General features: G+C 40.8%; 1 protein-coding gene across 1 annotated transcript in view; it reads right to left on the reverse strand.

Moving 5' to 3' along the window:
• The window catches only part of PPM1L (protein phosphatase, Mg2+/Mn2+ dependent 1L), a 239,598-nt gene that overhangs the window by 45,989 nt on the left and 169,545 nt on the right, over nt 1-24,064 (reverse strand). The window contains exon 2 of the mRNA XM_056121449.1: nt 231-405. Coding sequence (XP_055977424.1) covers nt 231-405 — 175 coding nt within the window. The remainder of the gene's footprint in view (nt 1-230; nt 406-24,064) is intronic.

Genomic DNA, 24,064 nt, shown 5'->3' on the forward strand with positions numbered 1-24,064 from the left:
AGACCTAGGAACCATCTCCTCTTTCCCTGGGTCCCCATAGTTATGAGAAACTACACTCAGCAACATGTTATATTGTGGAATCGTTATTAAATTTACTACTATTAATTCATGTTATGGAACTTTGAGTCCATTTTGACTGACCTTCACATCAGAGATAAGTCTTCATTTAACTGAGTTCTATAGAAAGATTTATTCAAGGAATACAACTGTGTGTATAAAGACAAACATACCTGCTTCATCATAGGATACAGTCAATTTTTCTAGCATTTCTCGGTCAATTGACAGAATCTGCTGTTCAAGGATGGTCTGGTAAGACAACACACTGTTTTCTTTGTCTCTCTCGTAGTCCTGAAGATGCTGTTTAAGGGCTTCTGGGAGTCGAGATTTTACATATTCAGCTGCAGTCTGCAGATAAACAGATAGAGAATCCCATTAGAATCTCATCTTTGGCTCCTTTCACTGCCCTGAAAGAGACAGCTTGTCTCTGGGGCACTGTAGAACCAACCCTATAATCAAGAATATCCTTTCTCATTCTACTTTTCATTATCATTGTTGTTTTTTATAGAATTCTATTAACTTTTCCCTGGATTTTAATACCATATGAGGTTTGTAAATACAGTATGCAATGGGATAGGTGCATTTAACTCACCACACTCACCACTAAAGTTCTAATGTCATTCAGGTGACCAGAGAGATTCCTTCTACCCCACCAAAAAACTCTTATTTAAAAATGTAAAGAAGCAATTTTGATGTGTTATGGCAGTTTTAATTTTCTGTTGAGATCATATCAATTGATATTTCTACCAACAGTGTATGATATTTTCTCGTCCTCCATACTTCGTAGAACTTGTTTATAACTTTTTACTTTTGAAAATATACGCCAATCTTTCCATTCGGGGTGATATCACCCTCTAGGGGGGAGGCACTGGAATAATCCAGGAAGCAGCAGTAGCTTAAGGGGCAACACTGGGGGTTCTTTCTGTTTGTTCACTTAGAAAAGGTAGATTTCAAGGAGAGCACTGAGTAATTTTTTTTTTCCTGAACGGAGGCAGTAGGCCCGATAAGTTTGGGAACCTCTGATGTGGGCCGTTCTCACAGTTAAGAGGTGATGTCAAATAGATTTTCAGATTTTCATTTCCCATATTACAGGTGAAGTTGAGGTTTTTTTCCCTATATACTTTATGGATTCAGGTCTTATATTGAAGTCTTTAATCCATTTAAGTAAATTTTTATATCATATTAAATAATGACCAGGTTTTGATTTTTTTTTTTTTGCATGGGCTGTGCATGCTTCCCAACACCATTTGGTGAAGAGACTTTCCTTTCTCCTTCGTATGGTCTTGGTTCCTTTCTCATAAATTAACAATATATGTGCAAATTCACTTTTGTGCTCTTAATCTTACTCCATTGATTCATTAGTCTGTTTTCCTCCAATAACATGCTGTTTTGGTTACTATCACTTTGTAAAATTAGTTTTGGGTTAGAACGATATATGCCTGGAACTTCACTATGAAGAACTCTGTAAATTGCAGTGACTTAATAAAATTTAAAAAAAAAATAAAAAAGTAAATAAAAAGATTCTACTGTAGTTATTTCTTGAAAGATGAAACAAGCGCCGAGGAAACAGCTCAAAGGACTTGAGTATATGCTTTGCATGTGAGTGCCCAAGTTCAGTCTTCAGCACTGAATGGTCCCCTGAGCACTGCTGGGTCCCCCGCCCCCCCAGTTAACATAGGCATGGGCTAGGACAGAGCCCTTAAACAAAAGAGCACATGAGTAAAGCTTGGTGACATATGCGGGAGAATAGGTAAAAAGACTTAAATGGCACAAAACTGGAGTTTAAGATAATGTTTGTACTTTTAAGAATGAAAATCTGAGTAACGTGTAATATTATGCACTTGATTTTTTTTTCAAGTCTTAACTGCAGGTATGAAAACTACTCATTTCTTGATATTTTAAGAAACATCTACTCACAAAAGAAAATCTTGTGCTAGAATTAAAAAAACAAGACATCCAAACCAGGCCGATAAATTTAGCTACAGGTTCCACAGAAGCAAAAGTTAATTTCAAGAAAAGATATCGAGTGATACTGAATTAGATTATAATAGAGCCTTCATTAGAGAAAGTTATAAAACCACATTTGGTATTTTTCCCCTCTTGGAAATTGCTAAGTTCGTAATGACTTTGAACTTTAATGGGCTTAAAAATGGAATTCTGATGAATTTAACCATAAAATGTCTTACAACTTTTTAATTAATACTATATATTTCAAAGTTGTTGATTTTTTTAACACTCTTTTAAAATTAAATGTTCTGTTTTACTGCCAATTCTAAGACTTAGTATTCAACTTTATATAAGAAATTTTAGGTACATTTTCAAGAGAAAAAAATAGAAGTTAATACATTTTTACTTGAAAAGGCATTTTTAAAACCAAGAAATGAATTTTATGCTTGTTTGTAAGGAGTTATGTTCTAAATGTGTATTCTAAAATAAACACCAAATTTCAAAGTAACCTTGAAAAGTCAATAGGTAAAAGTCAAGATTACAAACCTGGGAAACTTATCTTAAGAAATACCCACTCTTGCCAAAAGCATGTCTCCCAAAGGAGTGCTCTTTCAAGATGGAAAGTTAAAAAATTTTAATATTTTTCAAATCCTTTAACCGTATAAATTATTCACCCCCCATTTTTTGACTTTGGGGTCATTCCTGGTGATGCTCAGAGGTTACTCCCGGCTCTGCACTCAGAAATCACTCCTGGTGGTACTGAGGGGCCCCTATGGATTCTGGGGATTGAACCTAGATTGGCTGAATGCAAGGCAAGTACTTTACCTGCTGTACTATCTCTCTGGCCCCAAATTGTTCACCTTTTCATTTTACTGAACATGTAGTATTTCCATAAACATACCTACACACAATTTAATTGTAATTTGGCAGAGAGAAATCTTCAGGCTCAATGGAAATGAGTGGGACAATGACAGTAACAGAGGCGAGTGAAAACTGGGAATGTACACTGGTGTCCAAAAGTGGGTAAAAAGGAAATCAGTTATGTTATGATTTGTGCAAATTGTCTGCCACACAGGCAGGGGGAGGTGTGGAATGGGGGGGGGGGCACTGGGGATTTTGGTGGTGGAGAACATGCACTGGTGAAGGGATAAGGGTTTGATGACTATGATTGAAGCTCAAACATGAAAATTGTGTTACTGTACCTCATGGTGAATCAATAAAAAAAAAGTGGGTAAAAAGGAGATACAACAGAAGCAGCTGATCCTTAGACCCATGTTCAGGATGAAGTTAGCAATGATTCCACTCACTATAAGGTATACGATGCATTAGATCTGGGAGACGGAGAGATAGTACAGTGGGTAGGGTACTCCCCTTGCATACGGCTGACCCAGGGTTAACTGCTGCTATCCCAAATGGTACCCCAGATGGTCACTTAAGCTCTACCAGAAGGGACCCCAGAGAGTAGAGCCAAGACTAATCCCTGCTCACTGCTGGGTGCAGCCCCCAAACAAAAACAGGAAACCAAAATAAGATACACTAGATCCGACTCGATGGGTCTGGTGATTGACCCTCTGGGTAGGAAGTCAAATTTAGCATGTAGAAATACACAAAAGATAAGAAATCAATTCTGCAAATATGGAATAGGAAAAGAGTTGAATTGGGGGAAACAAAAACTCTAGGATAAACACTGGGTGCACATGAGATAAGGGAGGGATCATAAGACATAAAAGAGATATCCTTTCAGCTTGGTGGCCCGGGAGGATGGAAGTGGTATTTTACCACAGACAAGGTTTCCCTGCCCTTGGAGAGAGGTGAGTGCATCTGCTGATTTGGCAGCAAGCTGCAGACCACATGTTAGTTTACTAGGGTTCACCTTTGAATCCATCTTTCTTCTGGTGACATATTGTTATTTTCTGACAACTGTTCTTGGGCTCCCGGCACTTTAAAAGCCAGAGAGCGTGTCCTTACCTGACAGGAAGAGAGCGTAAGGCAAGGGAGGGTTCCTCTCTCCCACGTGACAACAGCATCATTTCCTGCCATTTTATTCTTTCCCTCCCCTATCCTGGGGGGGGGGGGGGGTTCCTAAATAAGAAAGCATCTTTGAGCGGATGCTCTTGCACTCCTGAATTCATAATCCTGCCTCAAAAGGAGGCTTCTGATTCCTTTAATAGAGACACCAGGAACAACTCCCAGGCTTCACTCTGAAGTACATAAATAAAACCTTCTGCTTATTACCAAGTCTGAGATCGCTCTTAAGAACCAAAGCTGTGAACATGCAAATGCTGGTCAGTCCTGTGGCAAATGACCACCTCAGAGGGCTTAACGCCCAACATATGAAACGCCTGAACTTATCTAACAGAGAAATTAAAACTTTGTAATTTAAATATCAAGGTGGTAACAGGTGATTTTATAGAGTCCTCAAATGACAAAATCTTATCGGTTATCGGATTATTGTTAAAACAGAGGTGGTAGCAACAAGGGTGCCATAGTGTGGAATACACTCAAATGCCATTTTCTGTGATGGCTTTTTGCCTAATGGATGACTGCTTTCTCCAAGGAAATGTGTCCCTACTCTAATTACAATAAGACGAAGAGGGTCCAGTGGGCTTCCAGGATGGAGATGACAGGGAGGGTGGAAGGAGGAGAGGAAAGGCAAGCCGGCCTGACCCAGCACCAGGGGGGATGGAGAGGGAGGCCCTTCTGCTACTCCTACAACCTCCCTCACCCGTCACCCTAATCCAACTGTTCTCCTTGATTCTGAAGTCACTGTCGATTAGAAGCGCAGAGCTCCAGGACTGCCAGCCCCTCTAGCTGCCTGTCTCTCAGGGGTTCCATCAAATCTTTTCCTCTGTCCAGCCTTGCCGCTGGCTCCTGCCCAAGCCCAGTGCCTCGCTGGTCTCACGGTTCCCACTGCTCCCTGGACTTGAGCCCTGGGATTCCAGCTCTAACCCTTACACTCAACTTCGTCTCCCCATTCCCTGCATCCTGCAGTTTCAGTCCCACTCGTTTCCACGCTTTGTTCCCTGCAGGCCCTAAGCCCTTCCACAGCCCTCCCCAAACCCCAGAAGGCAAGGACAGAAGGCAAGAGAGACGCCTTGTTGAGAATGCACAGAGTCCAGCCACCAGGGAACACCGACGTTGGGACAAGCCTCAGGTGGGCAGCGGCATTCCCATCAATCACTGCAGTGGTTCTCTGGGATCAAGAGGGAACTTACAAAAATAAATAAATAAAAAAGAGGGACCTTACAACCTTCAAGTACCAAACACGCACTCTGCACAGTGCGGGCTGTGGCTTCCTGCAGGGACAACACGAATCCACAACTGCTCGCAATCTGCGCAGGGAACCACAGGTGGTAGCCATGGCCACCGTCTCAATCACGGTGGCATGGGTGTGCAGCTGGTTTAGTCCTGTGGCCCACAGGGTGGCACAGGCAGGCACACACCCACGTAGGTTTGCTCCTGGCACAAAGGCCAGTATCTGAGATAAGAGCTTATGTGAGAACAGGGTTACTGAAGGGCTAATAACCTGAGAAGTTGGTGAACTCGGGTGCCCCCAAACCATCTAGTACAGGGGGTAAGGCTTGTGCATTGCATGCGGGGTAGTTGACCCAATCCCCACCACTGCATGTGGCCCCCTGAACAATGCCAGTACTGATCATTGAGCAAGGACAAGGAGTAAGCCCTGAGCACATCTGAATGTGGCCCAACAAACTCCCTTCAATTAAAAAAGGGCGGGAGGTTATTTATTTGGTTTTGGGGCCGCGCCTTGCAGTGCTCAGGACTCATTCCTGACTCTGGGCTCAGGGGTCACTCATGGTGGACTCAGGGACCATGTTGGATGCTGGGGATTGAGCCTGAATAGGCCTCCTTTAAGGCAAGCAAGGATGCTATCTGCGCTCTGGTCCTCCCACAGGGGGCTTTCCAGGAAAAGAATGAGAAAGAAAAGGTGGGGTGAAGCAAGTGGGTACCAGAATAAACAATAAAATCCCCCCATGGGTTGGCCCCTGAAGCACACCCTATGCACAGACTGAAATAATGTAAAGGTTAGGCTTTGAAGGTCAATTGAGGACAAGCCACACTTATCTTTAGATGTAAAGCCAAGGACAATATTAGATGTTATGCTTGTCTACTATTGGGCTTTATCTTGGTTTCAGGGACACACACATGCGCATACACACAAACACACACACACAGTCAGAGAGTATGCGCAGGTGTACACACAGGCTCAGGCTCCTGCATAACACTCTCTCTCTGCCCAGGACGCTGGCATGTGGGATGCTGACACTATGACCCGCTCTGGCTACATGCCAACAGCTCTCCTTGAACTCAGCACCCTTCACAGAAGGAGCACCCCCTGGGTAATCTATCTGGATACCAATACAGCTTAGTCATATGATCTATTTTTTCCTGATCTACCCATTTTCTATAATTACCACACCATATTTGATGGGGCTCAGACAGTAGGCAACAAATTATAGAGGGAAATATATATATATATATATATATATATATATATATATATATGAGCCTGGCAAGCTACTGAGAGTATTACACCTGCACAGCAGAGCCTGGCAAGCTCCCCATGGTGTATTCGATATTCCCAAAACAGTAACAATAACAGGTCTCACTCCCCTAACACTGAAAGAGCCTCCAATATGGCAGCATGGGGAAAGACGAGTAAGGAGAGGCTGCTAAAATCTCAGGGCTGGGAGCAGATCTCCTGGCACTTATCTCAACTATTCTTGGGTGTTCGTCTCCCATTCTGTTGCTTTATATTCCCCAGATAGGTGCAGTCTTTCTATGTCTGTCCCTCTCTTTCTGGCTCATTTCACTTAGAATGATACTTTCCATGTGAACCACTTGTATGTAAATTTCATGACTTCATCTTTTTTAATAGCTGTGTAGTATTCCATTGTGTAGATGTACCGAAGTTTCTTTAATCAGTCATCTGTTCTTGGGCATCTGGGAGCCGTGGCACATGCTGGGGGAAAAGGCAGCTCAGATAGAGAAGGGAATCAAGTAAAGGATGTTTGGAGGATTCGCTTGGGATGCGAGATGCGTGCTGAAAGTAGACTATAGACCAAACACAATGGTCACTCAATACATCTATTGCAAACCACAACACCCTAAAGGAAAGAAAGAGCAAAAGGGAATGCCCTGCCACAGAGGTGAGGTGGGGTGGGGGGTGGGAGGGCTACTGAGATCATTGGTGGTGGAGAATGGGCACCGGTGGAGGGATGGGTACTTGATCATTGTATAACTGAAACCCAAGCACAAAAGTTTGTAAGTCTACAACTGTACCTCATGGTGTTTCACTAATTAAAAAAAAATCTCAGGGCTGGGACAAATGGAGATGTTACTGGCACCCTCTGAGTAAATCAATGAACAAGAAGGGGATGACAGGGATACAGTGATACTTTTTCGTCAAATCTACATTCAAAACCCTAAAAAGATTAAAAAATTTATCTATTAAAAATTAAAAACATATCTGTTTATAGTCTGAAGAAAAGTTTTCCTCATACCAAAGAGATAATTAATGAATTCTTTGTCCCTTACTTACTATATATATATTTCAAAGAGTCAGGGGGATTGCTCTCCTAATTCCATAGTCCTTGTTTTAATTGTTTTAATGAAGACACTTGCAGGTTCTGAGAAGTAATAACCTATAAGCAGACTTTCTCATAAATCTTTTAGGAAACAAGGAGGAGGCAGCCCAAGCAGCCTTTTGAAGTGTTGTGAAAGGTGACCGCTGGCGCAGGACAGATATACAGTGGGCAAGGTGCCTGCTTGCTTTGTATGCGCCTCACTCGTCTTTGATCCCCACACAAGCATCATCACCTGAGTCCTGCGGGAGTGAGCCCTGAGCACAGAGTCAGGAGTAAGCTGAAGGAGAAAAAAAAAGATTGCCTCTTTTTTCAGCAGAGACAGAAAGAAGAAATTGCTCCACATTTTATACACTTTCTCCAGGAGAAAAATGCAAGGTACATTTATTTACAGAGAAAAATGTTTTCTATTTCAAAGAAAATTATGATTAATCACTCATAAAAATCCCATTTATGAATCTTGGACTGCAAAGCTTGGGGAAAAATTACCTCCCACAAGTGCTACACAATGTGTCCATGCAGAGAGTTCCATGCAAAATGCTAACTGAAAATGCCCTTGGGATTTCAGGAAGACAACAGAACCATCTCTTATTAATGAATTATAAGATACTCAAAAAGAATCCTAAAGCTATAAGAGTTCCTTCGGGGAGGCAGCCAAAATGTAGTCAGACAAAACACTCTTTTTTTTTCTTTTAAATTTTTAAAATTTTAGTTCAGGAAACACAGTTACAAAAGTGAGAATGTTTATGGTTTTTATGTATAAAACTATTGCACTTTCACCCCCACCAAGATGTCTAAGATCCACACCACTGTCCTTATACCACTTGAGTCCGCCTCTTCCAAGTCCTCCTTCCCCCTACCCCATTGCGTGTAATCTCAGTTCCACAATCAAGGGCTAAGGGCTTGTCATCATTCAATATTATTTACTGAGTTATCAATATTATCTATTATTTTCCTATCTACCACAAATCCTTGCGGTCTTTGGCATTTGTTCCTATCTTTCAACAATGTCCTCCAGCTGCAGGAAATCACAAGATTTCATCTTTTTTTTTTCTTTTTGGGTCACACCTGGTGATGAACAGGGGTTACTCCTGGCTCTGCACTCAGGAATTACCCCTCGTGCTCAGGGAACGTGCTGGGGATCGAATCCGGATTGGCCACATGCAAGGCAAACACCCTACCCACTGTGCTATTACTCCAGCCCCTTGTCTTTTCTTATAGCTGCATAATTCTCCATTGTGTTTATATACCAAAATTTCTTTATCAATCTATCAGTAATTGACATGAGTTATTTCTATATCCTGGCTATTGTACTCAGTGCTATGATGAACATAGATACACGTATGCCTTTCACATTTTTGTGTATGTGTGCTTGGAGGGGGGTAGATGCCCAAAAATAGAATCACTGGGTCATTTGGAAGATCTACTCTTTCTTTTAGACAAAATATTGTTTGGTTGGATCAGGACCAAAGCCTGAAAGCTTTCATAGTGATTTCCTCTGAAGCATCAGTTGACTTCTCCTACATAGTTACCTGCCAGGCTCTTGGGCACAGGCTCCAGGGATCAAGTATTGTCAGGGTGGGAGGGAAATTTAAGGTCAATGATGCCAGCCTGCTATGACACTTTTCCTGCTTGGAAAAGTACATTCCAAACCAGGTAACATTTAGTCTCCTTCTACATGCTCATGGTGGGGGTTGGGATATGGAGAAGGGTTAATATTTCTATTCAGGAATCTGAAAACTGTTTGAAGCAGTTTGAATTGAGTAACCTAAATAGAATCCCGGTCCTCAAGTCACGTTCCCTTTTGTTTCGATTTCTGAAATTCTAGAACTACAGCTTTGTCCTCTGGCTATTCATTTTCTGATGATGTCAGCATCTTCAGAAAGAGTAAAATATCAATAAACATTCAGTTGTAGTATGAATAAGTTGATTATATTTTTACATATAGGGAGGTGTAATTAAAAGCAGTAAGGCATTATAATTAGCCATAAAATAGAAAAGCATGCGGCTGAAGAGATAGTGCACTGGGTAGCATGTTTGCCTTGCCTGCGGCTAACCTGGTTTCCGTCCAGAGCGCCACATAAGGTCCCTGAGCACCACAAGGAGTGATATCTGAGCACAGAGTCAGGAGTAAGCACTGAGCACTGCCAGATGTGGTCCAAAAAAAAAAAAAAAGGAAAGAAAACATAAAAGCGGATGCTTAGAAAGACAAATATTCTACTCTGAAATTTAATTTTGCATGGAGGAAAACACTAACCCTTTAGCCTAAAAGGTTTAATGACTGAGGGTTTAATGTATCCTATCTCTGACTCAAACTACTAATCAAAATCAGGACCTACTGATCCAAAAAATTGTGAAGGTTTACCTAATAGTGAAAACTTAATTTGTTGCATGTCACGTGCAGGACTCCAGATATAAAAACTTTTAAGTCAGAACATGGCTCAAAGGGCTGGATCATATACTTATATGTGGGAGCCTTTGGTTTGACCCCTGGAACCATATGGTCCTTTAAGTGCCTCCATGAGTGACCCTAGTATCGTGCTGGAGTAGTCCTCATGCACTAATAGGATCAAACCAAAATATAAGCAAGCAAACAACTTCTGTAGATTTAAGACAAAAGCTACTATTTTCTCACCATGCAAGACATTTTCCTTGAAGACCTCCATGACAACCCTTAATCATTTCATAGGTCTTCATCTCTTCACCTTTATTTTGTCCTCTTTTGTTTATGAGTAACTAACTGGTAGGACAAAATACTTTGGTGTACCTAACAGTTATTCAAAAACCTGGGAATCCCTAACAGCTAATTCACTGCAATGACATCAGAGAATGGGAAGAGGCACTGTAAAGCCAGGCTCAATACTCTTGGGTCATAATTCTACATGATCACCAGGATAAAATGATCAGTCCAATGTGTTTCTTTATGTCACTAACATTTACACTTCTTTCAAGATGTGCAAATGTTATAGTACTTTATGCTTCTGGTGCAATTGCAGGCACTTTTAAAGGTTTGTTTGCTTGAAGAAGACAGGTTCCAGGTAGGCAGTAAGCAATTATATTTATTTATTTATTTATTTTGTGGGGGGCACACCCTGCAGTGCACGAAGGTAACTCCTGGCTCTGCACTCAGGAATTACTCCTGGCAGTCCTTGGGGGGATCATATGGGATGCCGGGGGATCAATCAAACCCAGCTTGGCTGTGTGCAACGTGAGTGCCTTCCCCGCTGAACACTCTCTCCAGTCTGCCGCAAAAATATTTTAAAAGGTGCACAAAGCCAAATAAATCTGGAACCTCTGCTGCACAGTTATAGCTCTGCAAGCCCCCAGGACTCAGTTCATCAAGTAAGTATTTTTTAGTTCTTAAAATCTAGTCTCTGCAGTGACATTTCCACATGACCTGTCTATATTCAACGCCACAGGCTTTTTATCATAAAAATTTGCTAATCTGCTTGTCTTTGAAAGGCTCAGCTCTTTCTAAGCTCCCTAACTGACCTTGAATAGTTCTGATGCCAGAAGCACCTGGAACCTTTTCCCAGAAGCTTGTGGCCAGTCAGGCAAGTCTCAGTAATCTGTATGACCTTCAATAAAGCATCTTGGAAACAGCGATTTCCTCTTACCTGTGCCCAGGTCTGGTTAAAACACGGATCTGACCTATGCCAAGGATAATAGAATTTTGAAGCCTGAGGACTTGCAACGAAGTGGAGCAGAAGGGGAAGTGAATCAGTCCCACCAGCAGTGTTGCGTAACTTTGCATACAGAGTTTGAAAGGGTATCTTATTTTAGCAAGAGAAAAAACTGGAATACCTAATTGTGTGGAAAAGCTATTATTTCAGCAGTGAATGTGCCTGCTTGTGCAAATATAAAATGACACACTAAAATTTGAATAGGAAAATAGTTTACAGATCTGACAGAGAAAAATGTATCTCTTTTCAAGTCCTGCTTCAAGTTCAAAAGACTATGACTGGGGCTGGAGTGACGGTACAGAGGGGAGGGCGTTTGCCTTGCACGTGGCCAACCTGGGTTCAATCCCTGGCATCCTATATGGTCCCCAAGCACCGTCAGGAGTAATTCCTGAGTGCAGAGCTAGGAGTAACCCCTGAGCATCACTGGGTATTGTGACCACCTCTCTCCCCCCCCAAAAAAAGACTATGGCTGGGCTGGAACTACATTCTTTATTTCCCTGTTGTGTGTATGTGTGTGCATGTGCATGAGTGTGTGTGTGTATGTGTGTGTGTGTGTGAGATGGTGTCGGGGGTAGGGGTGAGGGGTGTGTGGTGCTGTTCAGGAGCCACTAGAGCTACTGGGCAGAGCTCAGGGTGAATATATGGTGCCTGGAATTGAACTTGGGGCTTCTGCATGCAAAAAAATGTGCTGCAATCCTCTGGGCTATCTCTCTGCTCCTAAATCTACCCTTCCGGTGAATATTTATTGGGGGTTTACTATGTGCTAGGTACTGTGTTAGGTGGTAGGTGGATAAAGCTATGCCTCTGCTCTCCTCATGCTCATGGTCTAGTGGGAAGACAAACATCTTAATGAAAGAATCACTCACATGTCTAAATATGAATACAAGCGCTCTAAACTGTAGACTGCAGCATGGAGCTGGGTTCTTCAAGGAGATACAACAAAATAATCTAACAGCCACCCTGTGGGGAGAAGAAAGTGTCCGCTGAGAGTGATCCTAGTGAGGAGATTCATAGACAAAGGTGTGGGGAAGAAGGAACAAGAGGTTATGGAAGGCAAAAAACATATTTTATTGATTTGAATTTAAAAAAGAAAAAAGGAAAGCTGACTAGTTTGGAATAATTTGTCCTGAGTTAAAAGAACTTTTTTTGTTTGCTTTTGGGCCACACACATCAGTGCTCAGGACTTATTCTTGTCTCTGCACTCAGGAATCACTCCTGGTGGGGCCCCGGGGACCCTATAGGGTGCTGGAGATTAAAGTTGCCATGTGCAACACAAGTGCCTGATCTGCTGAACTATCTCTCCAGCCTCTCTGAAAGTATTTCACATTGCCAAGATTTAGAAATTTGGGGCTGAGGAATGTGAGATTGTTAAAACTAAGATGAAACAAGGGGTAAATCAAACTGGCACCCAAAGCAGAGCCATCTGCACAGGTCATGGCGTTTTTTAAAACTTCATTTTAGGTTTTTTTTTTTTTTTTTTTTTTTTGCTTTTTGGGTCACAACCAGCGATGCACAGGGGTTACTCCTGATTCTGCACTCAAGAATTACTCTTGGTCCACAAAAAATTGTAAATCTACAACTGTACCTCATGGTGTTTCACTAATAAAAAAAGAAAAAAAAAAGAATTACTCTTGGTGGTACCAGGGGGACTATATGGGATGCTGGGAATCGAATCCGGGTCAGTCGCACGCAAGGCAAATGCCCTACCCGCTGTACCATCACTCTGGCCCCACAAACTTCATTTTAAAGAGGGGATAAATATAATGTCTTGGCAGACAATATTCATCAATCAAATAATTAGTTACTGAGTCAAGATGCACTTAAAGAACCTTTCTTTTTCATTGAGGAAATAATGCTCTACATCACTAGAAATGTTTCAAGAGTAAATTTTCACACCTTATCAGAAATAGGCTGCTACCTTGTGCCCACAGCTACCAGCATCTACCAGCCCCTCCACCCTTCATGCTCCTGTGCCCTTTGGTCCCGGAGAGGGCAAGCTCGGCTCTGTGGTCCAAATACAAGAACTCGGAATCACTTCTGTGTCTTCCCACGCTTTGTCCCTGTTGCTCTGTCTCTGTATAGCTGGCATATGAACTATATGGTCATTCTTGTTCTGATTCATTTCACTCAGCATGACACCCTACAGCTCCATCTATACTGCTGTGAATGGCAAGGTTTCAACTTAGAGCTATTATTCCATCATGTCTATATGCCCCCCCCCTTTTTTTCCTTATTCATCTGTCACTGTGCACTTGAGTTATTTCCAGATCTTAGTGATTACAAAAGGGTTGCAAGGAACATCTTTCAAATTCATGTTTTCATGTTTGGCAGTTACCTAGTAGTAGAATTTCTGGATAACATGATAAATCTATTTTTTAACAAAAATAAACTCTCAATTTGGTATTGTAGGCAGCCATCAATCAAATTTAGAATGTGAGTTTAAATCTGTTTATAAGTTTTGGTCTAAATTTAAATTGGCAAACTAAAGATCAAGAAAAAAATTGTTCTTTTAAAGTTTCCCCTCCCCCCTACGACTTTATTTATGTATAGAATCACTATGAAAAACACAGTTACAAAGCTGTTTATAGTTGGGTTACGGTCATACAATGTTCCAGCACCCATCCCTCCATCAGTGTATATTTCTCACCACCAATGTCCCGTTTCCCACCTTTCTTCTACAGCTCTCTCCTCTCTCTCTCTCTCTCTCTCTCTCTCTCTCTCTCTCTCTCTCTCTCTCTCTCTCTCCTTTTGGGCTTTATGGTTTGCAAGACAGGTAGTGAGAGGTATTTTTGTTCCTTTACCTACTTTCAGCAGTTCTTCTCCAGAGTGATCATTCCCAACTACTGTTCTCATAGTGGTCCCTTCTCTATCCCAACTGCCTTCTACCCCAGCACTTGAGGCAGGCTTCCAACTGTGGCTCCTGGTCCTTGTTTCTACTATCCCTGAGTATTAGCCTCATACTATGTTTTTTTTTTATATCCCCAAAATGAGTGCAATCAGAAGACTTTATTCAAGGGAAGGGGAAGTGCAAAGGAAGGCAGGGAAGCTTCCAGATTATGGGAAAAGTTTCCTAAAGAGGGATTCCCCGTTCTTCTAAAGTTTTATTAGAAAGAAACTTTGGTATATTTACACAATGGAATACTATGCAGCTGTTAGAAAAGATGAAGTCATGAAATTTGCATATAAGTAGATCAACATGGAGAGTATCATGCTAAGTGAAATGAGCCAGAAAGAGAGGGACAAACATAGAAGGACTGCACTCATTTGTGGAATATAAAGTAACAGAATGGGAGACTAACACCCAAGGACAGTAGAGATAAGGACCAGGAGAACTGCTTCACAGATTGGAAGCTGACCTCATGTACTGGGGAAGAGGCAGCTCAGACAGAGAAGGGACCACTAAGTAAAAGATGCTTGGAGGGCCTGCTCGTGATGGGAGATGTGTGCTGAAGGTAGACTATAGACTGAAAATGATGGCCACTTAATACCTGTATTGCAAACCACAACACCCTAAAGGAGAGAGAGAGAGAGAGAGAGAGAGAGAGAGAGAGAGAGAGCGCAAAAGGGAATGCGTCTGCCACCGAACCAGTGGGGCGGGGGAGTGTGGAGTGGGGTGAGGAATACTGGTGGGATGGGTGCTCGATCACTGTATGACAGACATAAGCACAAAAACTTTCTAGGTCTGTAACTGTACCTCATGGTGATTCATTTAAAAAAAAATAAAGTTTTATTAGAACATGGTACCCACCAAATTGTCTATGGCTATTTCAGAACTTCAATGGCAGAGTTGAACAGTTGAGACAAAGCATGCCATATATATATGTGTGTGTGTGTGTGTGTATATATATATATATATAGAGAGAGAGAGAGAGAGAGAGGGAGAGAGAGAGAGAGAGAGAGAGAGAGTAAAGCCTGCCTTGGAAGCAGCCAATCCAGTTTGATTCCTGGCACCACATATTGTTCCTCCACTGCTGGGAGTGGTTCCTGAGCACAGAGCCAGAAGTAATCCCTGAACATGACTGGATAAGGTCCCCAAACCAAATAGATTAAACAAATTTAGTCTCTATATAGTTATATATATATTGTATACAATTGATATTGTTAAGCTTGTTTTTATTTGTCTTCATGTATTAAAACTGCATTGTGCTTCAGGTATATATAAACAAGTTGTAGAGATGAGTCATCTTGGTAAAGGTAAAGGTAAAGGCCCTCCCGTTGATCGTCGATTTGCTCGAGCGGGCCCAGTAACGTCTCCATTGGAGACTTTGTTGTTACTGTGTCTGGCATATCGAATACTCTCGGTAGCTTGCCGGGCTCTCCGAGAGGGGCGGAGGAATCGAACTCGGGTCGGCCATGTTGGCCGCTTGTAAGGCGAACGCCCTACCCGCTGTGCTATATCTAGCTACAGAAATTACAGTCATAAAACATTTGGTCAGTTCTAAAATATACAGTTTGCTATGTATACTCTGTACTCAACAAAATGATAAAAAGCCTAACATCCTGGAGAGATTTCTAAGCATTCTATTGTTTTCCACTTGACTATACAATTTAATATCGTAGAAGGAATCTTGAAAATTACAGTCCTATAGCAATTGTCAGAGGAAACAGAGATATTAAGGGCATCCAGATAGGAAAAGAAGTCAAGTTCTCACTATTTGCTGTTGATACGGTACAGAAAATTCAAAAGGCTCTATAAAAAAGCTCCTGGATACAAGAGGCTTACTGGCAGTCTACACAATCACCTGCAAAGATCCAGGGCTTTTCTTAATCACTTAATCACTTAACTTCCCATTAGTCGTCGATTTGCTTGAGCGGGCGCCAGTAACGTCTCCACTTGTCCCTGTCGCGTGCTAGTGTAGCCCAATGGCATCTGTTCGCTCCGGGAACATGAAGGGCCTCAAACCGATCGTTCATGATCTTGACGAAGAAGTCTGACCATCTGGTAGGTGGGCGGCCACGCGGTCTTTTGACATCCCGTGGAATCCAATCAGTAACAGCTCTAGTCCAACGGTCATCTTTAAATCTCATTACGTGACCAGCCCATCTGATTTTCGACACCTTGGCAAATGAGACAGCGTCCCTGATCCTTGATCGTCGACGGATGTCAGAACTCCGGATTCGTTCTCTCATTTGAGTGAAACGTGATATTCCAAGCATAGCTCTTTCTATTCTTCTTTGGGAGACCTGAATAGCGTTCTCATCTTGTTTGCGTAGGGCCCAGGTCTCTGAGGCATATGTTAATGCAGGAAGAACAGTGGAATCAAAGAGATGTGCCCGGAGCCGGAGGTTCTTCGTCCTCTTAGCTATTTCTTCGACGTTCTTGAAGGCGTTCCAAGCCGCTCTCTTACTCCTGCGCAGCTCGGGTGCCAGGTCATTTGTCATGTTGACCTCTCGACCTAGGTAGACATAGCTGTTGCATTCGGAGATGGTCGTTCCATTGAGAGCGAATGGGGCGTCAGGAACGAGGCTGTTTCTCATAAACATTGTCTTCGTAAGATTCAGCTGTAGTCCTACCTTTCCACACTCACGGTCAAAGTCGGCCAGCATTTGTGCCGCTTGGCTGATGTTTGGTGTCATTAAAACAATGTCATCAGCAAAGCGGAGGTGGTGTAATTGCCGACCATCTATCTTCACTCCCATTCCTTCCCATTCCAGTCGTCGCATGATGTTCTCGAGGGTGGCACTGAAGAGTTTTGGTGAAATGGTATCACCCTGCCGCACCCCTCTCTTGACATCAACGATCACTTCTTTGTAGAATGGTGAGATCCTGGTAGTGAATCCGCAATAGAGCTCACGGAGGATCCTGATGTATTGGGCTTGAATGCCCTGATTGGCTAGGGCTTCAATGACCGCTTCCGTCTCAACAGAATCAAAGGCCTTCTTTAAATCAATGAACGTTAAGCAGAGCGGCATCTTGAACTCCCGAGAAACCTCAATGAGCTTGGTTATTGTGTGGATATGGTCGATGGTGCTGAATCCTTTGCGGAACCCTGCTTGCTCGCATGGTTGTCCTTCATCTAATGTTCTGCCAATCCTATTCAGGATGACTCGAGTGAACAACTTGTAGATGACAGACAATAGGCAGATCGGGCGATAGTTGCCAATGTCATGGATGTCTCCCTTCTTGAACAGTAGTACGGTCCTGCTGGTTTTCCATTGGGACGGAACCTTGCATTCAGACAGGTAGCGAGTGAAGAGCCGAGCCAGTGTATTGATGAGTACTGACGGCAGGTTCTTCAGGTGTTCAGGTCTGACCTTGTCTGGGCCGGGTGCTGTTTGTTTCTTTACCCCCCCCCCCCCCTTGGTAAAGGGCTTTTCTATATGCAAATAATGAAACAGAAGAGAGAGAACTTTAAAAAACAATCCTGTTCACAATTGTGCTTCAGAAAGCCAAGTAGCTAGGAATCAGCTTAACAAAAGAAGTGAAAGGTCTGTAGAAAGATAACTACAAAACATTGCTAGAAGATATAAAGGAGGACAGAGAAAATGAAAGCACATCTGCTACTGGATCAGGTGAGTTACAGCATCAAAAAGGCAATATTCATTCCCCAAAGCATTATACAGATTCAGTTCGGTCCCTAAAAGATACCAATGACATTTTTTCAAAGAAATAGATCAAACACTCTTGAGATTGCTAAGGGATAATTACACCCTGCCCCTGCCCTATAGCAATAGTCAGAGCAATCCTAGGGGAAAAGATGGGGCTATTGCTTATCCCAACTTCAAATTGTACTACAAAGCTGTAATAATTTAAACAGCATGGCACTGGAATAAGGACCAGTTGAATAGAATGGAAAATCCAGAGATAGATCCTCACATATATGGGCAGTTAGTCTTTGACAAAGGAACATAAAGTATGAAGTGGAGCAAAGAAAGCTTCCTCTTCAACAGGCAGGCTACATGCAAAAAACCCAAAAGAACTCAGTCCTCTTTTTAATACCATTCACAAAGCAGTTAGACATTGTGAAGAGTGTCTGCTTTGATCTGATTAATATTAAATGTGAGAAAGGTCATTTGACATTCCAAAAGCAACAGCTGATACCCCATTAAAAAACATAACAAAACAAAACAACTAAGCAACTCTGAATTCTCAAAACTCTCATTTTTTTCAGGAACTACCTAATCATGAAAAAATTAACAAGGTTCCAAAGAGACTTGTAAAGCTTGAATTAAAACTCACAGTAGATTGGCAAGGACATAACAAATTCATAATTACAGTAATACACAGCTGCTTCAATCTTAGGAAATAATGAATTACTTAGTGAGGGTTGTTGTTTCTGAGGGGCAAGTAAAAAACATCTGCTATAGAGTCCTAAACACAGTGAATCTATATATAAAGGAGATCCACCTTAAGATTTATGGTTACAACAAATTTTCAAATATCATAAATCAGTATGAAAATGATCAGACTAGAAAATACATACTTTGCCATCTACAATATTCAAATTTCAATTTCCTTTTATACCCCAAGGTAATACCTATAATCCTTCTACAAAACACACTGTGTTAACTGAAGTGCCATAGGACAAATAAGTCATTCAGTAAGTCAACATAATTTATGAGATTTACTCAATAAACCTAGTGCTCTTCTATAACTCAAATCATACATCCATATTCAGGCAACAGAATGGCAAAAATTAATAGAAGTTTTAGAAGATAGGTAATGGGCAATTTTTGCTTTGAATACTTGTTTATAAACTTAAGTTACAGTATGAAATCTTTCAAGAGTTTACAAAATAAAAATTTATATAGAGTCATTTTAATACTTTAATGGTATCCTTTCCAAGAATCAAGTAAATTCCTAGGGTCCTTTTTAGTTCTTCAGTTAAAGAGAAATTGAAGAACTAGATCTCTCTCTATATATAACATATATATATATATATATACATGTGCTTATGTGTATATATGTAAGCATATACATATATATGACCTATGTCATTTTCAAATTGATATCTCAATTTAGTAATATCTTACTCAAGAAGTACCCTTAGGAAACAAAAACTTACACATGAATATTTCATTTATTGCATCTACACTAAGTAATGAAAAATTATTATGACCTTTTTTAAGGAAACACTTTGAAAGTGAAACATAACCAATGGTTGTTTCAAAAAGAATGAAAAGAAAATATTCTTTTTCTTCAATAAATATTCTTTTCTTCAATAATTTTCTTTTCATTCTTTTTGAAACAACCATTTTGGGGGGGATAATTTAACATCATCTTATGAATACTTAGAGAAGGTTATAACATGCATGTTAATCTAAAGAACTGAAAAAAGGCTTAACCTTATTAAAGAAAGGCATATGGACTTTGTGATTGTTATTTTCCTGTTTTTTTTAAATATCCTGATTTATTATAGTGTGCAAGATGGTTGGGAGAAGGTCTATCCTTCAGATAAATGGAGTATATGACATCAGAAATGTGAATATTTGGATCTGAAGTGACAGTAGTACAACAGTTAGGATGCCTGCCTTATGTGGGAGCAGATCTGGACTGGGTCGCCAAAATACTATATGGTGTCTGACCACCTCCAGGAGTAACCCTGAGTGTAGAGCCAGGAGTAAGATTTAAGCCCAGCCAGGTGTGGGCCAGAAATAAAACAAACAAACAAACAAACAAACACAACGAAATGTTTAATGCATATATATTTTACTTTTTTTTCCAGAGTGCAACTTTTTAAAGTTAAATTTTAATTTTTAAATTGAGATACTGTGATTTACAAAATTATTCACAGTTGGGTTTTAGGCATATTATGTTTCAGCGCCAGCCCCACTCCCAAGTGTCAGCTTCCCTCCACCCATGTCCCCAGGCTCCTTTCCAGTCCCCACCCCTGTGCCTGCCTCCTTGACAGGCACATTTTTAGCCTGGTTGTTGTGGTTTGGATCTCTTGCTTTCAGTGCTGTTGTATATTGTTTTCACCAAAAAGAACAAAGAATTTCTGCATAGATTCACAAACTTAAAATATCCCATCCAAATGATAAAAACAACAAAGCTAGTGACCTTATTTTATGCCTATATGGAAATATATCACTATAGAAAGTTTAAGGAGTTCACAGTAATTATTACATTTAAAGATTCAAGGTATTCAGCATTATCAAATCAACATATATATACTACATTGTCATCAACACAAGAAATCTAAATACAAATAACAGCACAAATGTTTATAATGCACATGTAAAGGTCAATAAACATAAAAAACTCAGAAAAATCTAAATGAAGTTGATATCATGTCCTATAAAAAATTATATAGTTCTGCAGTCAGTTCGAAATTTATTTACAATGTAAGCAATGTCGTTCCCCTCTGACTATTTAGCACTTTGTAGAATGTGAGGCATTTATTCAACAAATACAGTGACCTCAGTGTCACAGAAACATTAAAAAATTAAATATTTAAGCTACAGATGATTGTTTTACCATGAATAACTTATTATCTCGTATTTTCTTCACTTACATAAGAAAACACTCCATGCAATCTATGAAGTTAGAGCTAAATACAGTTAATAAACCATTTCTCTAGAATGTCTGCCTCTGGTTTTCACTATTCTCTATTTGAGCTAAGGCAATCATAAAAGCAACTAGGACCTAGAAATTCCCCAAATCAAAGAGGTAAAATATTTTTATAAACAAAACCAAAATTTTTCAGTTTTATTATATCACATTCTAGAATTCAAAGGGCTGGAGCGATAGCACAGTGGTAGGGCGTTTGCCTTGCATGCAGCCAACATGACCGACCTGAGTTCGATTCCTCTGGCCCTCTTGGAGAGCCCGGTAAGCTACCGAGAGTATTTCGCTCACACGGCAGAACCTGGCAAGCTACCCTTGACGTATTCAATATGCCAAACACAGTAACAACAAGTCTCAGGTTGGAGATGTTCCTGGGCCCGCTCAAGCAAATCGATGAACAACGGGAGGACCATGATACTGATAGAATTCAAAAATACTTATTAGCCAAATTAATACTTCACCAAATTAATACGTATGTAAACATTTATTCATGTGTAATCAACATCTTAAAATAAGATGAATGTACAAGAATGAAACCATTACCAGGAAGTTTTTTCTATGTTCCTGGAAACTTCCATATTAATAAACAGTAAAAATGATCTTATATTCCATATGGTTTTGAATAAGAATTCACCCGTAGTTAGCATTTTATACACCAGATGGCCCCATTAATTAAGCGAAATAACTTAAGTGAATAATAAGCATTAAAAGGATTGTCCTCCTGTCCCCTAGATAAGCAGCACTTTTCAAAATTCAGTTATGAAAAAGATGGCTATATGAAGTGGATAACAAAGTGAGCCTAACAATTCATGCAAATATTAACTCATTTATCATTAATCAAATGTTAATGATGCTCCTAGAATTTTGTTGGATATCTCACCGGGGCGGCAAACCCTAGCAAGCTACCCGTGATGTATTCGATATACCAAACACAGTAACAAGTCTCACAATGTTACTGGGCCTGCTCGAGCAAATCGATGAACAACGGGAGAACAGTGACAGTGACAGTGACTGAGACCAAAAAAGAAAGAATCTTTGTTCTTAAAAAACATGAGTTATGTTTTGTAAGCGATGAGAAAATTAAAGATTCCAAAGAGACACACAAAATTTGAATTAGAATTCACAGCACATTGGCAAAGATATAAAAAATTCATAATTATAGTAATGCACAGCTGCTTCAACCTTAGAAAATAATCAATTGACTAAATGCTCTAATTGAGAAGTCTGGAAAGACCATGTCAGAAGGGATATGTGTGCTGCATCTGTGGGACATAGGGACCAGCAGATTCGTGACTGAAAACAGCAAGTGAGACAGAGTGAGGAAAGAATTTCATTTTTTCAGACTGAGGAGACACTGTCATGGCTTTGGGAAAACTTGGGATGGCATCAATCGAAAGAAAAAAAACAAGGCACTGCCAGCTAAGAAGGTTGTTCCCGGAAGTTTTCCTACATAATATTTAATTCACCACTAACCTCAAAGTTCTCTGCTGGAATTGTGAACACCCACAGAAGTGACCTAAATGACTGGATATGTGAAATCAGAGAGTGAAGAACACAAACTTCTATACTAGAAAAAGGGAAAACATCAGTTTACAAAGACTTGGTGCCTTATTCTATCAATAGAGAAGTCAGTCAAACTGACAACTAATTTAAATAAAATAAGGTCTGATATCAGCAACAGGTGTCATGAGGCACTTCCTTTATGCCTCATTAAGGCATAACTCATTATCCAACTACAGTTAATCAGTGGGAGTTTCTTGGATTATTGAGTCAGACAACAGAGTCATCCCTGCATGAGTATATCTGAAAGTGAATAAACTGAAGCTCCTGCAGATGCTGGAACCAAGGTAGAAGACGATGACTGAGTGGCCAGTTTGATCAAGGGGAAACAGAGACAGTATAGAGAGACCCAGGCCAGGGAATCACAGAGCAGCAAAGAAGGAGCAGAGCCGTGCAGGTGAGCCAGACCACCACCCCCTCCACCCTACTCAACATCACTGAGGTATTAGCATGCAAATTTAGAAGATATTTGAAATATACATCATGGGAATTTCATAGACATTGGGAAAAGAGCCTTTCCCCAGTTCATTAATAGATCAGCTCATATCTCTTCCTTTTATTTTGTTTGTGGAGACATTCAAGTTTTCATCTTTTAGCTTGTTTCAATGATACAATTCAATAGTCCCTTTCTTTTGGAGGGGGCATATCCAACAGTGCTCAGGGCATACTCCTGGCAGTGCTGCGGGACCATAGCAGGTACTGGGCACTGAACTAGGACTGGCCGCATGCAGGCTAAGTGCCTTCACTCCTGTTCTATCTCCGGCCTCCAACTGTTCTTTTAAACTGGCAATAAAAAGGGAAGGGATGACTCCAATTAAAATGGAAATAAAAAGAGAAGCGATAACTTCTATGATAATATTTTTTCTAATGAATTTGGAGGAAGAAGTATGGGATTCTCTTTGAGTTATGGTTGTAAACCTGTGAAGTACATGTGATCAATCAAAATTTGAGACTGCATGGAGAACTGAAGCTGTTATTGTACGACTTTAAAATAAAGGTTGAACTAATTCCCAGAGCTCTTCTTTTTTCACTCACTGTGAGGTACAGTTACAAAATTGTACAGGACTGGGTTTCAGTCATACAATGTTCCAACATGTCCCTTCACCAGTGTACATTTCCCACCACCAGTGTTCCAGTTTCCCACCTTCCACTCCCACACCCTGAGTCTGCCTCTATGGCAGGCACTTTTCTTCTCTTTCTCTCCCTTGAGCTTTCTTCTCTCTCTCTCTCTCTCTCTCTCTCTCTCTCTCTCTCTCTCTCTCTCTCTGTCTGTCTGTCTGTCTTTCTTTTTGGGCATTACGGTTTGCAATATAGATACTGTAAGGTTATCATGTATATCCCTTTGCCTCCTTTCAGCACTCAGTTCTTGTCCAGATCATTTCCAACTATCACTGTCACAGTGATCCCTTCTCCATTCTAACTGCCCTCTCCCTGCAACTTGCACAAGCTTCCAACATGGGCCAGTACTCCTGGCCCAGGGCTCTTAATAAGATGTTGGAGCACTGTGGCTGCACCATCCTGGAATGATTCATTAAGTAACTAGTGTCTCGGAATCAGACAACTACTGAAAAAACCTCTGAAAGTAGGCTAGACATGCTTTCTGTGGAAAATTCATTGCACTCATTGTAAATGTAGTGGAACTGAAAGTTTTCCTTTATTCCAACTTCTTGTTTCAAAGAATATTAGGAAATCTGGGTTCCAGGTCA

This window comes from Sorex fumeus, unplaced genomic scaffold, assembly GCF_029834395.1.
Source record: "Sorex fumeus unplaced genomic scaffold, SorFum_2.1 ptg000044l, whole genome shotgun sequence".
Classification (NCBI taxonomy): Eukaryota; Metazoa; Chordata; class Mammalia; order Eulipotyphla; family Soricidae; genus Sorex; species Sorex fumeus.